We start from the raw sequence: 25,352 nt of genomic DNA, 5'->3' as shown, positions 1-25,352 counted from the left end.
CGAATGCAGGCTTACCAGATATTATTGACCCAAATGAACAAATATTCACGAGGTCGCAAGTGCTTGTTGCTCCAATTTGGGGCACAGACTTTCAAATCGCTGAACAATTAGTCACACCGTAAGGATAGCCTTTCTCCAATTCTTGGACACATGTAATCAGGACCATTAAAAAGAGATCTCCGACAGCCACCGAAGTCAACATAGGATAGAAAAATATGGCCAAAATAGCATAATACCGTTTAAAATAATATTTAATAAAAGTATAATAATGAACTCACATTTAAGTAGTCATTCAAGCACTTAATAAAAACTGAGCAGTAGCGGAGTCTTTCCGACGCGTTTCATCCGCTAGATCATCATCTGGGGTGTACTGCCACTACTGCTACTCTCCTTTATATAGGGTACACACCATAAAGCAGCCAGATTCCATCCGTCTGTGTCACCAGCGCTGACTTCCGGTTTGTGTGCGAAAATGGCCGATTGGCGTGCGTTCCACGCCTCTATCCCATACTATGATGTGTTCCACCCATGAGTAACATATTGTATTAAGCAAACCTTATTAATCAAAATGGTGACCCGTTATATAAGCGGATTATATTGCACTAGCATGAATATGGATCAATATATTTTTTTGGAGCAAAAATGTGTGCGAACTGACCATCGGAAGCGACGCTGTGTATGTATCTACGTCACTTCCGGGACCACGCGATGTGTAATCTAAGCGGCACTGTAAATACAACACGTCACTTCCAGGATTGCGCAATGAAGCGGGATCAAAGAGAGGCTTGGGCATCGAGCCTCGATCTCGCGCACAAACTAAATCACCAACACTGGAAGTGAAATCCTGTCACTTTCGGAAGAACGCCCTCAGGCAGAACCAGAAGGAGGCTTGAATTCACCCCCTCAGTGGTAGTCATAACCACAATACCGACATCACCCCCGGGCACACAGGCAAACAGCACATGTGTGCATGGACCAACAGACTGGGGGCAATTTGGAAGACTATCAATGGCAATTTAAGAGATTATACAGGGGGAGAATATCTATATTTAGACACCCATATCTCTCACCACCAAGATGTTAATGAACAAAAATGTCTTGAAAATAGACCCACAAACCAAAGCAATAAATAAACCCCTATATTGCCCTAAATAACGGGTAATACTACAAATGCCACAAAATAGAGACAATCTGACACCAATATACATAACAACCATATTTTTTTCTTTTTTCCCCTTTTCCTTATTTCCACATTTTTCTCCCTTTTTCTTTCACCAACAAGAGGAGATGTCCATTTTGGACAAAGGTCTTAAATATGCACCTCCCAATAGATTGAACAAATTTAGTACCTTTATCGACATACAAAAGTACATACGTAAGAGTAATATTCAACGGTATTCGATATCCAATCCATTTAGATCAGACTATCAGGCAACTTCATCAGGAACAGTACACTCTGGATTAGCCAATCCTTCTCTCTTTACACCCCGAGTACCCACTGCTCCGGCAGTAAAAATCTTCAAAGAATTGGTACTTAATGATTTGGCAAAACTCCCCGTGAAGAAGCAATACCCTCCTCCTAGGACTGGCTTCCAGTCATTGTGTGATCAGAAAGAAGTCATTATACGTCTGGCGGATAAGGGAGGAGGGATTGTTATTCTTGATAAGGTGAAGTATGAGAATGAAAGGTTTAGGATTTTAAGCGAACCAGGAACTTATAAGACACTAGCCAATAACCCCAATAACCCCACTAATGCCTATAAGAGACACTTGAAGGACCTCATTAATAAGGGCTATGAACAAAAAATTCTGAATAATAAAGAGCTTTTTTAGTCCCCCTATCTCCACGGATACCTACCATTTATTTTTTGCCCAAAATCCACAAGGATCCAGTTAACCACCTGGTAGACCAATAGTTAGTGGTATCAATTCACTAAATTCACGCATAGGTCGTTACATAGATTTTTATTTACAGCCCCTCATTAGAAAAACACCATCTTATCTTAAGGATACAGGTGACACTATCAGAAAATTAGAAGGTGTCCATTTACAGGGCCAATATATTATTGCCACTGCGGACGTGTATACCACAAGGGAGAGGCATAGAGGCTGTACGTTATTTTTTGGATCAAGAGCAATCTCTTGCATCATTTCAGCGTGAATATATTATTGAATTGTTGGAGTTTGCGACCTGCCATAGTTATTTTTGGTTCAACGGCCAATATTATTTACAGCAAAGGGGTGTCGCTATGGGGGCAAAGTCTGCCCCCAGTCTTGCAAACCTTTTTATGGCCAAATGGGAGGAGGATGTCGTCTATGCCCAAAGGAACCCATCATTGGTTCTGTGGGTTAGGTACATAGACGACATCCTCCTCCTATGGGGTGGCACCCCCCAAACACTATCTGAGTTTTTCAAATTCTTGAACTCTAACGATAGGGGCATTGTATTGACTTACCAAATGAGTACTGATAAAATTAATTTTCTTGATCTAGAAATAGGAATAACCGATAAAGGTTTTGTATTCAAAACACACTTCAAATCCACTGATCGCAACAGCTTTATTTCTATGGATAGTTGTCACCACAGAACATGGTTGAGTTCAATTCCCCAAAGTCAATTTATTAGACTTCGTCGGAATTGCACCAACCTAGAGACTTTTTTGTACAGGCGGATATTCTAAAACAACGGCTTCTAGATAAAGGATACGAAGTAGCCATCTTAGAGAATTACAAAAGGTTGCTCAAATTAATAGAGAATCTTTGTTGGAGGTTAAAACCCCACAAGAGTCGGATGATAATTACAAATGGGCCCTGCTTACTACATTTACCATCCAACATAAACAGGTCAAAACCATTTTGAATAAACACTGGGACATCCTTAAAAACGATTCCATCTTAGGCCCCAAACTACCTAAAAAAGCTAGAGTCCTTTTCAGAGGTGGACCATCTTTACAAAGCAAAATTGCACCCAACATTATTAACCCACCAGTCCGCCCCTCTTTCTTTCATAATTTAATTGGGTATTTCCCTTGTAAGAGATACGTCGTGTGTCACCATAACACGTCTGGGAGACAGAAGACTCTAGAATTCAGATCATCAGTGACTAATAAAAAATATTCAATTAAGACCTTTTGTACGTGCAGTACTCGATATGTAGTATATCTAATTACCTGCCTATGTAGCAAACAATATGTTGGCCGTACGACAAGAACCTTTACAATCAGGGTGGGAGAACATATCTCTTTGATTAAAAGTAAAGATTCCAAACATACTGTCCCCAGACATAGGGAGTTTCATAATAGCAATACAGAGGGTTCCCAGTTCATTGTGATTGACAAATACACTCCGTCTTGGAGAGGGGGTGCTATGACAAGGGGGGGTCGCAAGACTTGAGAAGTACTGGATTTATGAGCTCCAGTCCCACTCCCCGTTCGGTATGAACGTGGCGTGGGACATTAATGCTTTCATTGATGATTCCTGATATACATATTTCACTTACAGGGTTAATCATTTTAATTATTTATTTCTTTCCCTAATTGTAAACGGGATCCATCTCTGTGTCACCCCAGTGCGACGACTCTCTAATTCTGGTTGTAAAGACCTGGAGAATTTCCTTCAAAAGAAAAGGGAGATAAGAGAGAAGGAAAGGAGAGTAAGAAGAAACGTTGGTGAAAGAAAAAAGGGAGAAAAATGTGGAAATAAGGAAAAGGGGAAAAAATTAAAAAATATGATTGTTATGTATATTGGTGTCAGATTGTCTCTATTTTGTGGCATTTGTAGTATTACCCATTATTTAGGGCAATATAGGGGTTTATTTATTGCTTTGGTTTGTGGGTCTATTTTCAAGACATTTTTGTTCATTAACATCTTGGTGGTGAGATATATGGGTGTCTAAATATAGATATTCTCCCCCTGTATAATCTCTGAAATTGCCATTGATAGATAGTCTTCCAAATTGTCCCCGGGCTGTTCGTTGGTCCATGCACACATGTGCTGTTTGCCTGTGTGCCCGGAGGTGATGTCGGTATTGTGGTTATGACTACCACTGAGGGAGTGAATTCAAGCCTCCTTCTGGTTCTGCCTGAGGGCGTTCTTCCGGAAGTGACGGGATTTCACTTCCAGTGTTGGTGACTTAGTTTGTGCGCGAGATCGAGGCTTGATGCCGCTTCATTGCGCGATCCTGGAAGTGACGTGTTGTATTTACAGCGCCGCTTAGATTACACATCGCGTGGTCCCGGAAGTGACGTAGATACATACACAGCGTCGCTTCCGATGGTCAGTTCGCACACATTCTTGCTCCAAAAAAATATATTGATTCATATTCATGCTAGTACAATATAATCCGCTTATATAGTGGGTCACCATTTTGATTAATAAGGTTTGCTTAATACAATATATGTTACTCATGGGTGGAACGCATCATAGTATGGGATAGAGGCGCGTAACGCACGCCAATCGGCCATTTTCGCACACAAACCGTAAGTCAGCGCTGGTGACACAGAGGGATGGAATCTGGCTACTTTATGGTGTGTACCCTATATAAAGGAGAGTAGAAATAGTGGCAGTACACCCCAGATGACGTCCTAGCGGATGAAACGCGTCGGGAAGACTCCACTACTGCTCAGTTTTTATTGATAAGCGCTTGAATAACTACTTAAATGCGAGTTCATTATTATATTTTTAATAAATTTTATTTTAAACGGTATTATGCTGTTTTGGCCATATTTTTCTATCCTATGTTGACTTCAGTGGCTGTCGGAGATCTCTTTTTAATGGTCCTGATTATATGTGTCCAAGAATTGGAGAAAGGCTATCCTTACGGTGTGACTAATTGTCCAGCGATTTGAAAGTCTGTGCCCCAAATTGGAGCAACAAGCACTTGCGACCCCGTGAATATATGTTCATTTGGGTCAATAATATCTGGTAAGCCTGCATTTGTTAAGGTGGTGGTATCAACGCTTGGGTGAATTTTTTGGAAGAAGCACCTTTGGATTGTTCCCCAGACATCTTCACTTTGTATTTGGGATTTTCCTTTATGGACTTTTCATATCAATCTTCTTTATATTTACTTTACATTTACTCAATTCATTCATTTTGCTATGTATTATGTAAATTTTGTGCACGTATTTAGTTGTGTGTAATGTTATAAGGGGGGAACATATATAATTTTTTCTCTTTTTGTTTTGTTATCAATATTTGGGTTCACAGATCCTTAATATTATCACCCAGCGCTACACTTTATAATTTATTTTTTTACTACATTTGTGCTAAAAATATCCATGCTTAGCGTGTAAGCTGCTAATTTTGGACAGCGCAGTGTCACATTGGTTGTATAGGTGTTCGTTTATTGGCATGTTCTAGTGGCCTAATTTGTTGTAATAATTTTTCACTGGCGGCTGCGTGTTTTTTAGCTTGTGCTCCGGATTTTATAAAAGGGCCACGTTAGAAAGCTTTATGCGCATGCCAAATAATAGATTGGACATCGATAGAATGCAGGTTATCAAAGTAGGTCTCAATCTCGGATCGAATCTCTCTACAAATGGTGGGTTGGTGAGCAGGGATGTGTTTAGCCTCCAAATATTGTGTTGTGTAGATTTTCTGCAATTGAATAATGTGATGGATATTGGCGTGTGATCAGATTAGGCGATTGTGCCTATGCGCGGTTCAGTGATCGATTGAAGGAGAAATTTATCTGTTAGAAACATGTCGATCTGAGAGTAAGACTGCTGGGAGTGAGTGTAAAAGGTGTAATCTTGCTCCATATTGTGTGTGCATCTCCAAGGGTCCTATAGGTCTTCATTGTGCAGAAGAGAGGACAGGGTGGAAGGCCTTCGTTTAGTTGGGTTGGATGTGTCTAGGGAGTTGTCAATAATTTTGTTGAAGTCCCCACACAGTACCACTAGGTTGGACTTATACGGAGCCATTTTGAAAATCGCGGTTTTGTAAAATTTATTTTAACCAGTGTTAGGTGCATAAAGAATCACTAGGGTGAGGTGTTGGTTCTCGACGTGGAGAGAATCGGATACCTACCGTCTTCGTCAGCCTCGCAATGGTGTAACTGAAAGGAGACATATGAGCTAATTGCAATCATTACCCTTTTTTTTTTTTGGCGGGGGTACTGGCAAAAAAAAGCAGCGTGGATATGATTTGTGCGTGCATTTTGGGGGATTGTCTTTGGTGAAATGTGTTTCTTGTACACAAAATATGTCAGCATGAAGGTATAGCACCTCTTTCCATAGGAGGTTGCGCTTGAAGGGGGAATTCAGTCCTTTGACATTCAGTGAGGTGGATTTTGACGGCCATGGTATTGGAGAGTGCCCTGGGATGGTGACGAAGGGAGCAAGATTCCACCCACACTGTACTCCAACTATGTATGAGGAAAATAACTGAGTATGCAAGTACAAAAAGTAGGTTTACTATATGTAGAACTTTACCAGATATACCTTTTGGAGCTATATGAGATTGCCAAAGGTATCACAATGTGGCAGCAGGCAGTTCAATCCATAAGAAAAACAGATAGTGGAAAAAAAAACTGAAAAAAAAATGAAGAAGATAAAATTAACAACTAAAACAACAATATCAGTGTGCGTGGTACACTATAACCTGAGGGAGTGGATTTGATTCTAAGAGTGCGCCCAGATGGGATCCTGTTAATGCGGAGGACCTAAGGTCTTCATGTTGTTGAAGGTATCGCCTTGCTCATGCATCCTGTTTCCGGGATGGCGGTGGGTGTGGGCGGGAGCCCCAGTTTCCGGTCTCAGTGGCAGAAAGAGGAAGAAATCCCAAATTGTTTAATTTTTTGTACCCATCTTTGGGAGTAAGGATGGGAATTATTTGTTGCTGGTACGCTACCAGGAGCTTGGGCAGAAAACCCCACTTATATGCGATTTTCTTTTCCTGTAACCGCGAGGTTATGGGGGTGAATGCTCTTCTCCATAGTGGCTTTGGAGAGGTTGCTAAACAAGAGAACATTCATGTACGGTGCTGGTAGCGGTTTAGTGGACTTGGTCACTTGTAGTATTTGTTACTTAACCACTTAAGGACCACCTCACGCCAATATACGTCGGCAGAATGGCACGGCTGGGCACAGGCATTTACAGGTACGTTGCCCTTTAAGAGCCCAGTCTGAGCTCCGTGACCGCAGGACCCGATTGCTGCCGGTGTCCCGCGATCGGTTCACAGAGCTGAAGAACGGGGAGATGTAAGTGTAAACAAACCTCTCCCCGGGCTTCCTAGTGAGCCTCTCGCTGATTGTCTCTTCCCGGTCATAGGAAAATACGATCAGTGACGTCACACGCCAAGCCACGGCTCCCTACTGTAAGAAAACACACACACACACACACACTTAACCCGTACCTGTAAATGCCTGTGTCCCCTAGTGGTTAACCCCTTCACTGCCAGTGACATTTTTATAGTAATCAGTGCATTTTTAATCGCACTGATGGCCATATTAATGCCAATGGTGACAAAAACGTGTCAAAATTGTCAGACGTGTCCGCCATAATGTCGCAGTCACAATAAAAATCACTGATCATCGCCATTACTAGTAACATTTTTTATAAAAATGCCATAAAACTATGCGCTATTTTGTAGACGCTATAACTTTTGCGCAAACCAATCAAACGCTTATTGTGATTTTTTTAACCAAAAATATGTAGAAGAATACATATCGGCCTGAACTGAGGAAAAAAACGTTTTTTTAATATATTTTTTGGGGATATTATAACAAAAAGTAAAAAATATTGCCTTTTTTCAAAATTGTTGCTCTATTTTTGTTTATGACGCAAAAAATAAAAACCACAGAGGTGATCAAATACCACCAAAAGAAAGCTCTATTTGTGGGAAAAAAGGATGCCAATTTTGTTTGGGAGCCAAAAGCGACGCAGTGCCAAATCGCAAAAATAGGATTTTTTGTACTCACCGTAAAATCCTTTTTTCTGTAATTCACCAACTGACACAACTCCTCTATGTAACTAAATTAGAGGTCGACCGATATGGGTTTTTCTCTGGCCGATATTTAGAAATCATGGCGGCCGATAGCCGATATATGATGCTGATTTTTTTGGGCCAATATGTTAGGCTGATTTTATTTTATTTATTTTTTTTTTTCCTTTTTTATTTATTATTATTTTTTTTTTTAATCCCCCTTGATCTAACACACCTTTCCCACTGGGGCGTTTTTCAGGCACTTTTGGGCTAAAAATAGCGCCTGTAAAGTGCCTGCAAAATGGCTCCCCTGCAGTCTGTGTGAAAGACAGAGTGCTTTCACACTGAGGCGATGCGCTGGCAGGATCTTAAAAAAAGTCCTGCAAGCAGCACGTTTGGAGTGGTGTAAACCGCTCCTCCACCACTCCTGCCCATTGATATGAATGGGCACCACTGCCGAAGCGCATGCAATGCGATTTGGCAGCAGTGCTTCATGGGTGCATTTAACCTCTTCCTTGGCCTCTAGCTGGGTTATATGTGCCCCACTAGCAGCCAAATAGCACCGCTAAAATTATGGTAAAGAGCCGCTAAAACTTGCGTTTTACCATCAACGCCTGCCCGCTCCAGTGTGAAAGCAGCCTTCATAAGTGATACAGAAAATTTCTTACATTTAAACATTTATTAAACAAAACAAACCTCCAATCAGTTTACTTGTATGTATGATTTAGATAAAAAAAAAAAAAAAAAAAAAAAAAAAAAACAACATATATATTAAATAAAAAACAGGTAGTCAAAACTTTTGGACGAAAAAAAAAAATGGGCTAACTTTACTGTTTTTATTTTATTTTTATTTTTTAAATAGTGTATTTTTTTCCCAAAAAAATGCATTTGAAAGACCTCTGTGCAAATGCTGTGTGACATAAAATATTGCAACAACCGCTATTTTATTCCCTAGGATCTCTGCTAAAAAGATATATATCATTTTTGGGGGGGTCTAAGTGATTTTCTGGCAGAAAATACAGGATTTCTACTTGTAAGCAACAAGTGTCAGAAAAGATTTAGTCTTTAACCACTTGAGATCCGCGCTATAGTCAATTGACGGCTACAGCGCGGATCTCCTTTTCCGGGACTACGTCTATTGACGTCGTCCCGTGTACGAGCGCCCTGCGCGCCCCCTGAGGGGCGCGCGCGGCGCGCTCTGTGATTGGCGAGTCCATGAGACTCGCCTGATCACCGATCCGTGCAAGGGGTCGATCCCGACCCCTTATCACGTGATCAGCTGTCAGCCAATGACAACTGATCATGTGATATAACGGATTATTATTATTCCTCCTCGCGCTGACAGCGCGAGGAGAAAAAAAAAAGCCGATCACCGGCGGCCGTGATCGGGACATCAGTCCCGATCACGGCCAGCCCTGCTAGCGACCACCTGCCCCCTAACAGTGCCCACCTGCCCCCTGCAGTGCCCCACTTAATAAAAGTAAGTGCCCCCCGTCAGTGCCACCCAGCAGTGCCAGTAGTGCCACCCAGCAGTGCCGGTAGTGCCACCCAGCAGTGCCCACAGTGCCACCCAGCAGTGCCCACAGTGCCACCCAGCAGTGCCCACAATCTGCCTCAAAGGTGCTGCACCCCAGTGCCGCCCATCAGTGCCCAGCAGTGCCACCCATCAGTGCCCAGCAGTGCTGCCCATCAGTGCCACCTATCAGTGCCACCTATCAGAGCCACCTATCAGTGCCACCTATCAGAGCCACCTATCAGTGCCCATCAGTCCTATCAGTGGTGCCCATCCGTACCCATCCGTGCCACCCATCCGTGCCACCCATCCGTGCCATCTTATCTGTGCCCATCTTTGCCCATCAGTGCCGCCTTATCTGTGCCCATCGGTGCCGCCTTATCTGTGCCTATTAGTGCCGCCTTAACTATGCCTATCAGTGCCCACCAGTGCAGCCCATCAGTGCCCACCAATGCAGCCCATCAGTGCCCACCAATGCAGCCCATCAGTGCCGCCTAATCAGCGCACTTCAATGAAGGAGAAAAATTACCCGTTTGCAAAATTTTATAACAAACTATTAAAACATGATTTTTTTTGCATCTTTTTTTGTTTGTTTAGCAAAAAATAAAACTCCGAGCTGTAACTAAATACCACCAAAAGAAAGCTCTATTTGTGGGGAAAAAATGATAAAAATTTCATTTGGGTACAGTGTTGTATGCCCGTGCAATTGTCATTCAAAGTGCATCAGCGCTGAAAGCTGAAAATTGGTCTGGGACTGAGGGGGGTTTAAGTGCCCAGTAAGCAAGTGGTTAAATGGTTAAACTGAGAACTTCTACACACAGAGATGACTTCATTCATAAGTGTAAACATTGTATCTTTCTGTTCTTTTCTTGGCAGCCTGCCCAGAGAGGAGGAAAGACGTTTCTATGACGACTCAGGCAACTTACACTGACTTCTATTACAGAAGTCATTTCAAAGTCCCGCTGTAGTTCTAAATCGGCTTTTTATCAGCACAATCGGCCGATGCCGATTAATTAAAAAACTGCAAATATCGGCCGATATATCGGTCGACCTCTAAACTAAATGGGTTGTATAGCCTGCCATTAGGATAAACTAGGCAAAATTGTTACACAATACACGGAACTTTAATTGAGCCCCGTGCTATCAACCCTTCCCACTGCTCCTAGCAGCTTCAGTACGTCAACAAGCAGTATAACGTAGAAAAAAGGAGGGGTGGGTGCTGTGTCGGTTGGTGAATTACAGAGAAAAGGATTTTATGTTGAGTACAAAAAATCCAATTTTTCTCTTATATTCACCGACCGACACAGCTGCTCTCTATAACTAAATGGGACGCCCCCAAGCAGTGCCAAACAAGGGGTGGGAAAAACAGCATAAAAACTTAATCCACCATGGCAAGTGGGAACTAGTGAAACTAAACCCACAAAAAAACAGCAGTGTGTGGAAAAACACCACTATATAACCGGTTATCCTCAACAGGAGTGATCCCCAAGACCGCAACATTGCAGAAGTAATGCAATAGTGCATTAACCAAAACAGTACTGTGTTTTTATCGAAAAACCAGGAAAAAATTAAATTGCAACTACATGGCCGCCTGCAAAACTTTGCGGCCAAAATAGGCATCAGCCGATGCACTGACGTCTACCTTGTAGAACTTGGTAAACGTATGGACAGACGACCAGGTCGCCGCCTTACACACCTGAGCGACAGACGTTTGGTGTCGGAAGGCCCAAGACGTTTCCGATTGCTCTTGTAGAGTGGGCCGTGACTGGAAAGGGGGGCACCTGCCCCTTCAAGGCGTAGGCTTGGACTACAATCTGTCTGATCCACCTGGAAATGGTGGCCAACGAGACAGCCATGCCTTTCTTAGGACCAGCCACCGAAACAAACAGCGAGTCTCAAATTCTCAAATCATATTCTCAAACGGCGGCTTCTGAAGTGCCAACACCTGGTTCAAATCCCACGGAGGACGCACCGGAGGGACTACATGTCGCAACCCCCACACAAAGGTACTCACTAATGAGTGAGACGCCAGGGGTCTTCGAAAAAAAAGACAGCAAGAGCTGAAATCTGCCCCTTGATGGTGCTCAACGCCAACCTCTGGTCTACACCTTGCTGAATAAACAGCAGGATCCTGGATATAGAGAAGGAGCGCGGATGCCACCCTTGCTCCTCGCACATGGAGATGTAGGCCTTCCAAGTATGATGGTATATCTTCCTGGAAGAAGATTTCCGAGCCCTCAGCATAGTTGGAATCACAGAGTCCAACAGACCCCTGTTCCTCAATACCTGGCTTTCAATAGCCAGGCCATTAAAGCCAGTGATGGTAAAGCAGGGTGAAGGATTGGACCTTGAGATAGGAGGTCCTCTCTCAACGGCAGTCGCCAGGGAGCATCTGCCACCAGGCGCACCGGGTCTGCGTACCAGGCCGCTGAGGCCAATCTGGGGCAACCAGGATTAATGGAATCCCCTCGGCTTCCACTCTGTGAAGCAGACGTGGCAACAGTTTCAGCGGAGGAAAGGCGTAGATCAGCTGGTATTGATCCCACGGAGCCACCAGCGTCTGACGCGTCTACCCATGGATCTCTTGTCCTGGACACAAATCTCGGCACCTTTCGATTGAGCCGGGAGGCCAATAGATCCACATCTGGTGTGCCCAATTTCAGGCACAGCCACCTGAATATCTCCGGATGCAATGCCCATTCTCCTGGATCCAGCATCTGACAGTCCACCTGCCAATTTTCCAACCCCGGGATGTAAATGGCCGACAGGGCCGGAACGTGTCGCTCTGCCCACCGAAGTATGTGAGTGACCTCCCGAGCAGTGGCTGAACTTCTTGTTCCCCCTTGATGATTTACGTATGCCACAGCTGTAGCGTTGTCTGACTGTATCCTGGTCAGACACCCTCGAAGACACGCCGACCATGTGTGGAGGCACAGCCTGATCGCTCTCAATTCAAGCAGATTTATTGACAACTTGGATTCCTCCGTCGACCAGAGGCCCTGAGCCGACTGAATCCCCATCACTCTATCCCAGCTGGACAGACTGACGTCCGTGGTGACCACCGTCCATTTCAGAGGAACGAACGATTTTCTGGCCTGAATCACCGCGGACCTCAACCACCAGATCAGGGAGTCCCTGACTGGCTGGCTTACCTGGATCTGCCGATCCAGGGACAATGGAGATTTGTCCCATTTCGTCAAGATCGCCTTCTGCAGGACTCTGGTGTGGAACTGGGCATAAGGTACTGCCTCGAAGGAGGCTACCATAAGCCCCAGCACCCACATGCAAAAGTGGAGTGATGACCACTTGCGGTTCAACAGTAGTTTGACCGCAGATCTGAGAGTCAGCAATTTGTCTGAGGGGAGAAAAATCCTCGCTTCCCTGGAGTCCAATAGTAACCCCAGGTACTCCAGACGCTGAGTCTGTACCACCACCAACTTCTTTAGGTTCAACAGCCACCCAAACGCTTGCAGGGTCTGCAAGGTGATTGCCACATCCTCCTCTAATTCTGAGGCGGAAGAAGCTCTCAGGAGAAGATCGTCTAGGTAACCCACAATCTCAAAAAAGCCAACACTGGAGCCAGTACTTTGGTAAAGACTTGGGGGGCTGATGCCAGGCCAAAGGGAAGAGCCACAAACTGGTAATGGGCTTCCCGACTGCCAAACACAGAAACTTTTGATGCCGAAGGCATATGGGTATGTGCAAGTAGGCATCCTGAATGTCCAAGGACGCCAGGAAGTCCCCTTGATGGAGTGCAGCGACTACTGAGCGAACTGATTCCATTCTGAACCTCTGCACTTTTACAAAGTGATTGAGGGCTTTCAAGTCCAAGATTGGACGTACCCCTTCCTTCTTGGGAACCACAAACAGATTGGAGTAGAACCCCTGGAAGCGTTCCGATTCCGGAACTGGTACGATCATCCCCTGATTCAGCAAGTCCCTCAGTGCCCCTAACAGGGCCTCCCGGCAAACCGGGGACACGGGTATGCTGGAGGTGAAGAATCTGTTTGGCGGCCAAGAGAGAAACTATCTTGTAGCCTGTAGAAATCAGGTCGCAGACCCATTGGTCGGATAACCGGGAGATCCAACGGGCTGCAAACTCCCGAAGGCGACCCCCCACCCGAGATGTGGGTGGGGGCAGACCTTCATGCGGTAGCACCTTTGTTCGCAGGCTTGTTAGGCTTGCGGTTCCAGGGACGCTTCTGACTGTCCGTGGGCGTCCTGTGGGGCTGGGGTAGTTTTTCTGAAGCACCAGGCGGACGAAAAAGCAGCTTGTGAGCGGAAAAGGAGGGCCCTTGCCTGCGGTGTGGCTCCTTAGCCTTCATGGCCTGTGGGAGTAGTGTACTCTTACCACCTGTGGCATTTTTAATAATGTCATCCAACGAGGCTCCAAAGAGCCGGTCGCCAAGGAAGGGAAGATCCGTCAGGGCTTTCTTGGATGCCTGGTCAGCGGACCAGCATTTCAGCCTAATAAGGTGCCTCAGCACCACAGCTGACACTGAGGCCCTGGATAACAGAGGGAGAGTATCCAGGGCCGTGTCACATACACGTACTTAAGGTCATGCACTAGTTGGTGTGCCAACTTCACGCAGACAGGGGAGGCATTCTGCTCTCCTAATTCACGGTGCAAACGTTTTTTCCCACTTAGTCAGTGTCTGCAACACCAGTGCGGATGCCAGTACAGGTCGCACGGCTGACCCCACAACCGTAAACAAGGAACGAGCCACTGCTTCGGCATTCCTGTCCGTGGGATCCTTGAATGCAGGAGTCCCCTCAACCGGGATCGTGGTTACTTTATTTAACCTGGATACTGGGGGGTCCACGACCGGAGAAGCTGACCACTTTTTGAGAAGGCTTTCCTCAAAGGGGTAGCGCACCGCCAAGTTTTTGGGGACCGAAAAAGTCCATTGCGGGCGACCTCATTCCCTGTAGATGAATTTGTCCAAATAAGTCAAATACGGGAACACCTTAAGTGAACGTGCTGGCTTGTGGGACCCAAATGGGACCGGTACATCAGCAAAGGAATCCGCTGGCTCCCGAATCTTCAGGGTATCACGCACAGCTGTGATAAGTGCTCCAACAAACGCCTTGTCGTGCCCGGACCTGGATGGGGAATCATCCTCACTGTCCGAATGGTCCTGGTCAGCCACGTCTGATAGGTCAGAGCAGGGGTCTCCAGCAGCAGCATGGCCCAAGTCTGCATCAGAGCTTTCCCCAGATGACTGGGGGGGCAGGGGCCTCTTACGTGCACCTTTCCTGCCACGTGCCGCCTCTATCTTAGCAATATAAGAGTCAAGGAACGCCGTCAGGGTGTCCATGCGCACCACACTAACCGTAGGTGACCCGGTTGCTATAGCCTGGATTTTGGGGGAAGAAACACTAGTTTCTTAAGCCATGCTGACCCTATCCTGTCTGACACCTGCAAGGGGACTTAAGACAGTGAAGGTCCCACCCTACTGCTGCCACTGCGTGGGGGGGGGCACTTAGTGCTAGACTCACCACCCCGGGGTGTTCTGTGAATGCCAACAATAGTGTCAGTAGTCCCTAGGAGGTTCCCAGATGCAGAGAGGAGAAAAAAACTGTCAGCAGCAGCAGCAGCTCTAACAGCAGTGCAACGGTCTGCAGAACAGCTTCAGCGTTCCACACAGAGCCATCCAGTGTCCCTCACACACAGGGAATACAGGAAGTGACAAGAGAAAGCACATTGCAAGATGTTACAAGAGGCCAACAGTGAAGAAAGCATTTTTTTTTCACAAAATGGCTGCCAATGCAATCCATAGGAATCTTAGGGAAAATGGCTGCTAAAGCTCCATAGGGGAATCTATAGCTTCCCCAAATCCAAGATGGCCACCGGAATAGCGCCATGAGGTGAAAAGAAGCAAAAAAATAAAAACGAACTGCCTGCTGACACACAGACATCCTCCACAAAAACTTTTTGGACCCCCAGACCTGGACCAGGACTGAACAGTAACCGCACAGAGCCCCACAGGTGAGAAACAGCGACCCACACACACACTGCCCGCAGTGCATGCAGACACGCCCCTCAGAGGGGGGAAGGAGGGGTGATAGGGACTTGGGAGAGAAGATAAGGAGGTGAGGTGGCCCCCGAATCGACCCCCCAGGGAATGCCCAGCTGCTCCCCCCACCGAAGCAGGGAGAGCAGTACTTACCAGTCCTGAAGAGCTGGAGACATTCCGTGGTAGCCAACTCCTGCGCAGTTACAAGGAAGGTTACTGGCCCAGTATACTGTGATCCAGACATCAGTAGCCCCGGAGCATTGAAGATCACCGACCACCTCTGGAGCATGAGGTATGTCGTGGCCTGCCGAGCCATAGCTGCGGCCTGCTAACGCTCGATGGCTGGACTGGGGAGACTACAAGGATTTCATTAACCAGCCTGTCACCCAGCCGGCAGTTGATAGAAGATCCCAAGATCGCTAATCTTGCGCAAAAAGCAGCAAACCTGCAGTAAAAACATGGACCGAGAGGCCCGCAGGGTTTCCTTCCATTCTCCTTGCTAGGCAAAATAAAAACTGAAGCTGCTAGGAGCAGTGGGAGGGGTTGATAGCACGGGACTCGCCCCCCTGGGTGGGATTAAAGTTCTGTGTATTGTGTAACAATTTTGCCTAGTTTCTCCTAATGGCAGGCTATACAACCCATTTAGTTACAGAGAGGAGCTGTCGGTCAGTGAATATAAGAGAAAAGGGGCCTGGTCCTTTAGCTGGAAAATGGTCTGGGGCTTAAGTGGTTAATATGCAAGTAGTGCACTCTCGCTAGAATTTCCCTTGGAATGTCAGGGGAGAGGTGTGCAGGTTTGGCGATTCTGTGCGTCCTGTTGATTGTGATGACTCGTGCGTTTAAGCAGGCTAACAGTCGTGAGAACAGCTGATGTAGATAAGGGGCAATTTAATTTGGTTTGACAGTCTCGGGGACACCTCTAAACTTTATATTGTTCCTCCTGGAATGGTCTTCTAAAGCCGCCAATTTCAGCTTTATATGGTGTATTTCAGATGCATGATGGTCATGTGCATCCAATAATTCATTATGTGCTCTGACATGATCATGCATGTTTTCCTCAAGCACCCTTGTTCTCCCCTCAAGGCAGTCCATCCTGTCATGCATCTGAGAGACAGAAAGTTATAATTCCATGTGCAGATCTTTTTGTAATGTGAGGAGCATGGATTTGAGCATAGATTTTGTCATGGGGTTGTCTGATGCAGGGATGGCCGCTAGAGCTGGGGAGTGTGCTGTGTCAATGTCTCTGTCAGCCCACTGATGTCTCTTGTACTGTGGTTCTTTGCTGGGGGGATGGCTGGGAAAGATGCCAGTCTCTTACCTCTGTCTGCGCTGTGCTGAGAGGATGAGACATCTGGCGATGACAAGGTATGCATCTTCCTCCCTGTTATTCTCTGGTGGCTGGGCTGGGTGATCCTCCTGCGGGGAGACTGCTCGCTGTGCCTCAGTGTCTAAGCGGGATGTCCCTAAGGTAATGTTCCCAGTGCCAAGAACGTACCTGTACGTTGGTTTGAGCAGCCGAGCCACCTTGCCACAGTATATATGCAGAAGGGGGTCGACAAGTGGTTAAACATGTCCAGGTGCAGGGACCGTTTCCCCTAATCCAGCATTGGACAACATGCCTGCCAAGTCTCAATGTCAGAAACATGCATGGCGGAGAGCACCAGAACGTGCTGTACCACCCACTGCAAGAAACAGGAAATGTCCAGTGGGGACGGCAGGAGGAGAACCCAAAGGAACCAACCACCAGAGTACCTGCACCCCATTTGCACCCGGGAAGGTGAATCTACTTCCCCATCCTCGAAGGTTGCAGGTACCACTCCCAAGAGAGATCCACCTCACCACCAAAGTGGGGGGGGGGGGTCTGCCAGCCAGGGTACTGCTGTGACCTGGACATCAGGAGCCTGGACATAAACGCCCCAACTAAACATTTAACTTGCCAGCTGCCCCAGTCCAGAATGGAGCATGTTGTGGCCGAACCAGCACTAAGCTAAAAGTCTGCACGTGCTCGCTGGCCAGGCTGGGGTGACCACTGGATCTAGATTATCCAGCCCGGCTGTTGATTGCAGATCTCCGCAGGAAAAAGCCCAGGAAGAAAGAAAAGAAAAAGGAAAAGGAAAAAAAACTTGTGGAACCAGGAGGTCCTCAGCAGGGACTTACTCCTGACACTAGGCAGAAAGAACTGGATTGCTTATAACAGATAGGGGGTTTTATACCAGCTAGGACTGCCCATAGGCGGTGCTGTATTTATTTTCTGCCTAGTGTCCTACTACTGTATAACCCTATATTCGAGAGTGTCCGTCAATGACACAAGAGAAAACAAACAACCCACTAAATAAAAGTAATTAACTAATGTGCAGTCTTGAAAAGGAAGTGGGGGCAAAAGCCACTTGAAAAGGTCCAGAATCCATTAAGCTGCTCATCACTACTGAACAACTAAGCCTACTTTAGTCGACTATCCTCCTGAGCTGGAAAGGAACCTCAGGGCCCACCTGGCTTCAACAGATTAATAATAGCTTACCTCTATATAAGCTCACCTATGAGCTACAAAAGGACATAGACTTTGACAAATTATTGAGTAGTTGGTTATCCAGCCCTCTTACCCTGATGTCCTTAGGTCTTAGAAGACTAGTCTATATTGCTGCTGTATGACTCAGTGACCTGAGGTATGCTGCTGCATCTCTGACATTTGTGAGATCTGAATGCTGTAACCATGTTCTTATTTATGTACACTTTGCATGTGAGACTTAGGAGGCACAGTCTGGTTTTTGGCTGCGGTTGTAGCCTTTGTTAGTTGTTCATGAGGAATTTTCAATAAAACATATTTAAAAAAAACAAAAACAAACTGCTTTAGTCGTATTTCCTAATTTTGTTTTGATTTAAATTTTTTACTTTGACCTGTACAAAGTGAATGAACTATTTAAATGTTCTAAAAGGAAACAAAGCCTTTGAAAAGCCATGTGTGCTTAGAAATCGGTGACCGATGCCTCAAACTTGACTTGATTCAAGCTCTAGGGCTATCATTCTTATATTTGCTTTACCTGCTCAGCAATGTGCTTATCCCAGTGTCCAGTAATAAAAGAAGCATTAAAATGGCATTACAGAAACATGCAACCTCAATTACAGGTCAGCTATGGCAGGTCACATACGTTTTTTTTTCCGTTAAACTCAAAACAAAAACACTCACCATCTCTTTTTCTATAAGAATTAAAAAATGCTGGTCATACTTCATTTGACATTCATTGCATGCATCAACCTGAATTGTTGCTTTTACATAATGTGTTGTATTGATTTGCACTGTACAACATCCAAATACAGCACGGTTCACATTGGTGCAACATGTGCTCTGACCGAGAGCATATTGCTCCAACTTAGGAAGCGGTTCCTGCTCTACTTCTGGTCAGACTTCGGCATGACGACTTGCATTGACTTTATGCCGAAGTCGCACTGGGATGTTGGCTTCAAAGTTAAGGAAGTGTGAACCGGGCCTAACTTGGAACCTGTAAAGAAAACTTTCATCTTGTGCTCAGAGACCTCATACTGCAAGTCATCTAAAAGTGCTCAATTATTATTTAAATTTTGGAACAAATCTGATGCAAAGTCTGCATTGGAAACCCACCATAAACCTTTTACTGAGAGCAAATAAATTCTATTAACTATAACTTATTTTTCTGCTGTTTTACTAAAACAGGTTGCCCCATTTCATATGCAGCACTGAAAAGTCTTAGTTAAGACTTACCTTTGGATTTCTGCCTTCCTTAGCGAGTAATGCACGCAATCTCTCCTGGGAAGGTGGAGCAATAAATATAATATATGGCTTTAAATCTGAATTACGCAATGATTTCAAAGCCTGGAAAAAAAAAAAATGTATAAACATCAATGGGTACTAATATTTGGGATCAATTTTATGTGTTTTTAAAGCTGAACCTCAGGTAGAATATTTATTAGATGTGTATAAAGGTGATTCCATAACTTTGAATAATTTCTTCTTGTTTGTATATAAAGTCATCCAGGCAGTGAGAAACCAGGGCTTTCCCAGATGCAGTTAAATCCCTCCAATTCCTTAATATCCAGTTTATAAGAACGGTGGCTGCTATGCCTGCTATTTCCACAGCCACCGCTCTTATACATTTCCCACTGTAGTAATTTAAAAAGGGAGTAGTGTATTAAAGGAGGTTCATTCTGCATTCCCGCGACCCATTTTAAGACGGTTCAGACTCCGGAAAGATCCCGACCATATGGTTGGGATCCACCCAGAAGTGTGGACTGGCACCTTGCTCAGCCTTTCAGTGATCTGCTGAGAATCTGTGTAAGCCCCTCCCATTCCCTTCATAGTCCAGCACTCCAGTGAACTCTGGAGGAGCAGAGCAGAGAGATGGAGACTGACATTCATGCCTCTTTGCTCAGAGCAGAGGGCAGAACCGAGTGCTAAGTGGTCCATATTACTTTTTAAATACATCGCAGCTCACTGTAGTGGGTGAACCCAGAAGCCTCAGACCTTCCAGTGTAAATCACTCAGAGTCTGTCACAATTCCTATGACCGTACACTGACAGGCCAGGAGTCTCCTGGTCTGTCATGGTTCCTGTGGCCACACCCACATGCCACCTTTTGTGTATACAATTTCCACAGCATGATGGGAAATTTTAGCCACAGTAAGTGGCAGTGAACACCACTAGTTAATGACATCTCCACTTCTGTGAGTGTACCAGGGCTTTGTGGATAATTTATATCAATGGCTTAACCGGTTTTAAAACAGTGAGTTTATATAAAGCTATGCCTTATATATATATTATATATATATATATATATATATATATATATATATATATATATATATAAAAAGCGCAAATATTTTGATTTGCTAATGGGTCAGAGCCATAGGACAGGTTCTATTACAATCCCAGAGTTCACTTATCTGTTCTATTCTTATACATACAAAAACATTTTTTTTCACAGCTACCTCAGACTGGGGTGAAGGTTCGTCTTCCAACAGGACAACGACACTAAGCACACAGCCAAGATAACAAAGGAGTGGCTACAGGACAACTGTGAATGTCCTTGAGTAGCCCAGACTTGAACCCGATTGAACATCTCTAGAGAGATCTGAAAATGGCTGTGCACTGGCGCTCCCCATCCAACCTGATAGCGATTGAGAGGTTCTGCAAAGAAGAATGGGAGAAACTGCCCAAAAATAGGTGTGCCAAGCTTGTAGCGTCATACTCAAAAAACTTGAGGCTGTACTTGGTGCCAAAGGTGCTTCAACAGAATATTGAGCACAGGCTGTTAATTAAATTCCCTTTAAAAAGTATTCATACCCTACAACCAAAAATTTTTATTTATTGGGATTTTATGTGATAGACCAACACAAAGTGGCACATAATTGTGAAGTGGAAGGAACATGATAAAAGCTTGGTGTACATTTGCATTCAGCCCCCTAACTATAATCTAGTGGAACCAATTGCCTTCATAAAGTCACCTGATTAGCAATTAGAGTCCACCTGTGTGTAAACACTTTGAACCACGTATTTTACTTATTACTAATAAAAAATTAAAGGCTTTGGGGAACAGTCTCTCCAAGCATTTTGCCCACAGACACAACAGGGACCCTTCTTCTCTGGAAGCAGTCGCAATTGAAAAAAGCACTCCCATAATCGAGGGGGAGAGATCTGAGGAGACTTATCAAGACATGAAACCTGCTGGATTTGACCTACACATTTTTCATCCTTAGGGTCTCAACGTCGAGTGGGATATTAATTATTTTATTAATAATGGTTGACATTGTTTCTTCTCCCACTTTGTGCCTTCATTTGTTAAATTTCTTTACATACTGCTCATATTTCTTTTTATGGATTATATTTATAAAGTTGTCACACATCCATATAAACTCTTAAAAGGATATGATTTACATTTGTCCAGGAGTTTTTGACTTACTTATACAGGGTGTAGAAATAAATTGGTATTTTTATAATGGTATTATGTCACTCATCGATTAAGATAGTAGTAAATCATGTGACCAATTGATTTTATTAAATATTTTTTTATCTAATTTTTTTAAATATTTTTTCATTTTTTTTAATTATAATGAATGTCCTTTTTGTACATCTAATAGCTTTCATAATGTGAGGCGTTATATTTAGCCAGCATTTTATGCGATGACACCTGGACAACATGCTTTACATTTGCCTTCCTGTGTCTAGGCCGCTGTAAGATGAGTGACAGACATCCAAGCTCCGTCCTTCATTCCCAGATGCCTTTCACAGGGAAGGGAGGAGACAGGAGTTGACGTCACCATGTTCCGGACACGCCGGTGCACCTTGCGGTCAGATTTTCTCTCTACCACTAGATGATACTTTTATCTTGTAAGTGCAATATTTTTAGCTTTAATAAAAGAGTGTGAATATACTGTATGATGAGCCTTCCTCTTTTTTACATATAATACCTTTACCACGACCCAAATAAAAGGGAGAGCTGACTCGTGGTTTAAAACAAGCTCTGATACACGTGTGTGGAGGCTGGGACACTGATCATCGAGCATATGATCCATTCCAAACTAGTGCTGTTGTGAAAACGAGATTTGTCTGTTCACCCGCTATCCCCTCATCTTTGGGACTGATTTCTGATAGCAGAAAGCACAATCTTTTTTCACATTTACACTTTGGTGGGTGCCAACTACTTGACAGTCAGTAGTTCTGAGTGGGAGCTGTTACATTTAGCATTTTAAGAGTGTTCTCTTCAGGGAGGTAAAAAAAAAAATCTGTGTGCAGCAGCCACCTAAAACTTACCTAAGCTCCCTTCTTGATCCAGTGATGTCCAGGAGAGCCTTGCCTCTCTGGAGACTCGCACTCCTGAGTGGCTTTTGGCAGCAGCAGGAGACATTGGCTCCGGGTGCTGTCAATCACAGCCAATGAGCTAATCAGTAAATGGAGGGGGCAGGGTGGAGCCGAGCCACAGTGCATGTGTGAATGGACACAGAGCAGCTGCTCAGCGTGGGTGCCCCCATAGCAAGCTGCATGCTGTGGGGCACCCGGCTGGAGGGGCCAGGAGTGCTGACATGGGACTCAAGAAGAAGAGGATCCTGGCTACTCTGCGCAAAACCACTGCACAGAGCAGGTAAGCATAACATGTTTGTTACTTTAAAATAAAATAAAAAGCAAGACTTTAATATCACTAATTCAACAACCTTTTCCTGAGGTTTGGTGGCTGCATATTAGAGGAGCAGAATTATCAATTTATCTCTTGAATATATGTCTTTTTTAATGCATAATAATTTGCTAGCTTCTTTTAGCTGTGGCTTGGCATTGAATGCTATGGCTGATCTACAAGCACCTCCAGATCCTTTCCATCACTAATTTTCTCAGGAAAGCACATGGTCTTCCTGTAATGATGCTATATCCTGTAGCAAAGTTATTTCCCTGCAAATATTTTGTTTCGTCAGCAAACAATAAAATTGAGCTCTTCATTCCAACCTCTGTACCATTAATAAACAAATCAAGCAGCATTGGGGTGCACCACTTACAACCTAACACCATTCAGATTATCAAATCATTTATCACTACTCTTTGGACCCATTCAGGTAATCAGTTCCCTACCCATGTACATACATTTTCATCAATTCCAACAGAACTTTATAGATTAAAGATTATAAGGTACAGTATTAAATGCTTTGGATAAACTATGTCCACTGGACTTCCACCATCCAATTTCTCAATTACTTACTGACATATAATTCCATAGTTATGCAGCAGCAAATTCCTCAATTAATTCAACAGATTAGTCTGACATTAATTTTTTTTTTTTTTTTTAATAAACCCATGCTGGTTGTGACTTATACCTTAGTTGCAAAATGTTGTTTTGGCCACTGGAACCTGCTTAGGCATGCAACTTGACTTGTAGGTAGCTGCATTATGCTATAGAGGTCCAGGGCTTTGCTCTATTCCTATTCTCAGACCCTGAAGAACACTCCGGGGCTATGCCTACCATAACAGGAGAAGCCTGAACCCTAATCACTTCAATACCGGGCCATAGTCAAATGACGTCCACAGATGGTATCTCCCATCCTGGGTAGGTGTCATACGACGTCCTCAGTATCTCCCTCGGACACAGCCCATCCCCGATTGGTCTCCCTGATTCAAGTGACAGGCTGTGTCCAATCACAGCCGGTCACATGTACTGTCTATATGCACAGCGCGCATGCACGCCCCTAGGGCCTGTGCAGAGCAGGGATCGGGGACGAGGCTTGTCACCCTGACACAGCCCAACCCCGATCCTCCTTGCTCGCTTCTGATTCGGTACCGTTTGGACTCTGATCTACCTGTGTATGACCCAGCTTGCCTAGACTATGCTTTGCCTGCTTCTACTGTAGTACCCTCATCTGCAGCAGTGGACTACAAGGTCCAGCAATCATCTACCCTCATCTGCAGCAGTGAACTACAAGGTCCAGCAATCATTTACCTTGTGTTCATTTTCTTTCCACATTTTCCAAAGACTTGTGGAAAAAAAAAGGAACTGTTTAAAAGACTCATTATTCCTCATAGAATAGACATTGGGGTGTTTGCTTTCCAAAATGGGGTCATTTTGTGGGTAATTCCACTGTTGTGGTGCTCCAGGGCCTTCACAAACTTAATAGGTCGTTAGGAAATTAGAGGTGTAATTTATGCTCCTAGAACCCCCGACGGTGCTCCCTGCATGTTGGACCTCTCTGTGTGGCCAGGCTGTGTAAAAGTCCCACATATGTGGTAACGCCGAGGAGTAGCAGAATGTATTTTGGGGTGAAATTGGAAGTACGCATATGCTGTGTGTGAGAAATAGCTTGTTATGACAATTTTGTGAAAAAAAAAAAATAGTCTTCATTTTCCCAAGAATTGTGGGAAAAAATTACAACTTCAAAAAACTCACACCATGCCTCTTACTAAATATCTTGGACGGTCTACTTTTCAAAAAGGGGTAATTTGGGGGGGTATTTGTACTTTGCTGACATTTTAGAGCCTCAAAAATTGAGATTGTCATCAGGTGTGATGAGATGTGATCAATTTTCAATGATTTGCACCATAGCTTGTAGACTCTATAACTTTCAAAGAGACTAAATAATATCCACTAATTTGAGTTATTTTTACCAAAGAGATGTAGCAGTATACATTTTAGCCCAAATTTATGAACAAAAATTACTTATTTGCTAAATTTTATCATCGAAACTAAAAAAATAAAAATAGTATTTTTTTCAAAATTTTTGCTCTTTTTTCACTTATGTCGCAAAAAATAAAAAACCCAGTGGTGATTAAATACCACCAAAAAAATAAGTAAAAAAAAAAAAGCTTGATTTGTATGAAAAAAAAATGGTAAAAATTTTGTTTGGGTACAGTGTTGCATGACTGAGTAATTGCCAAAGTGTGAGAGCGCTGAAAGCTAAAAATTGGTCTGGGAAGGAAGGGTGTATAAATGGCCTGTATTGAAGTGGTTAACCACTTACAGACCGGACCATTTTGCTGGTCAAAGACCAGACCACTTTTTTGCGATTCGGCACTGCATCGCTTTAACTGACAATTGCGCGGTCCTGCGACTTGGCTCCCAAATAAAATTGACGTCCTTTTTTTTCCCCACAAATAGAGCTTTCTTTTGGTAGTATTTGATCACCCCCGCGGTTTTTATTTTTTGCACTATAAACAAAAATAGAGCGACAATTTTGAAAAAAAAAAATCATTATTTTTTACTTTTTGTTATAATAAATATCCCCCAAAAATATATATATATAAAAAACATTTTTTCGCCTGAGTTTAGGCCAATACGTATTCTTCTACATATTTTTGGTAAAAAAAAAATCGTGATTATTGATTGGTTTGCGCAAAAGTTATAGTGTTTACAAAATAGGGATAGTTTTATGGCATTTTTATTAATATTTTTT

The 25,352-nt window shown here is 44.0% G+C and overlaps 1 protein-coding gene across 2 annotated transcripts in view; it reads right to left on the bottom strand.

Moving 5' to 3' along the window:
- Positions 1 to 25,352, bottom strand: part of PALS1 (protein associated with LIN7 1, MAGUK p55 family member) — a 247,882-nt gene that overhangs the window by 11,293 nt on the left and 211,237 nt on the right. For both annotated transcript variants that reach the window (XM_077465006.1, XM_077465005.1), the window contains one exon: positions 19,193 to 19,303. In XM_077465006.1, coding sequence (XP_077321132.1) covers positions 19,193 to 19,303 — 111 coding nt within the window. The remainder of the gene's footprint in view (positions 1 to 19,192; positions 19,304 to 25,352) is intronic.

Source organism: Lithobates pipiens, unplaced genomic scaffold (assembly GCF_037356315.1).
Source record: "Lithobates pipiens isolate NorthernLeopardFrog02 unplaced genomic scaffold, aLitPip1_a1.2 Scaffold_30, whole genome shotgun sequence".
Lineage (NCBI taxonomy): Eukaryota > Metazoa > Chordata > Amphibia > Anura > Ranidae > Lithobates > Lithobates pipiens.
Note: the sequence above shows the minus strand (reverse complement) of the source record. Positions and strands in the feature narration are given on the sequence as shown.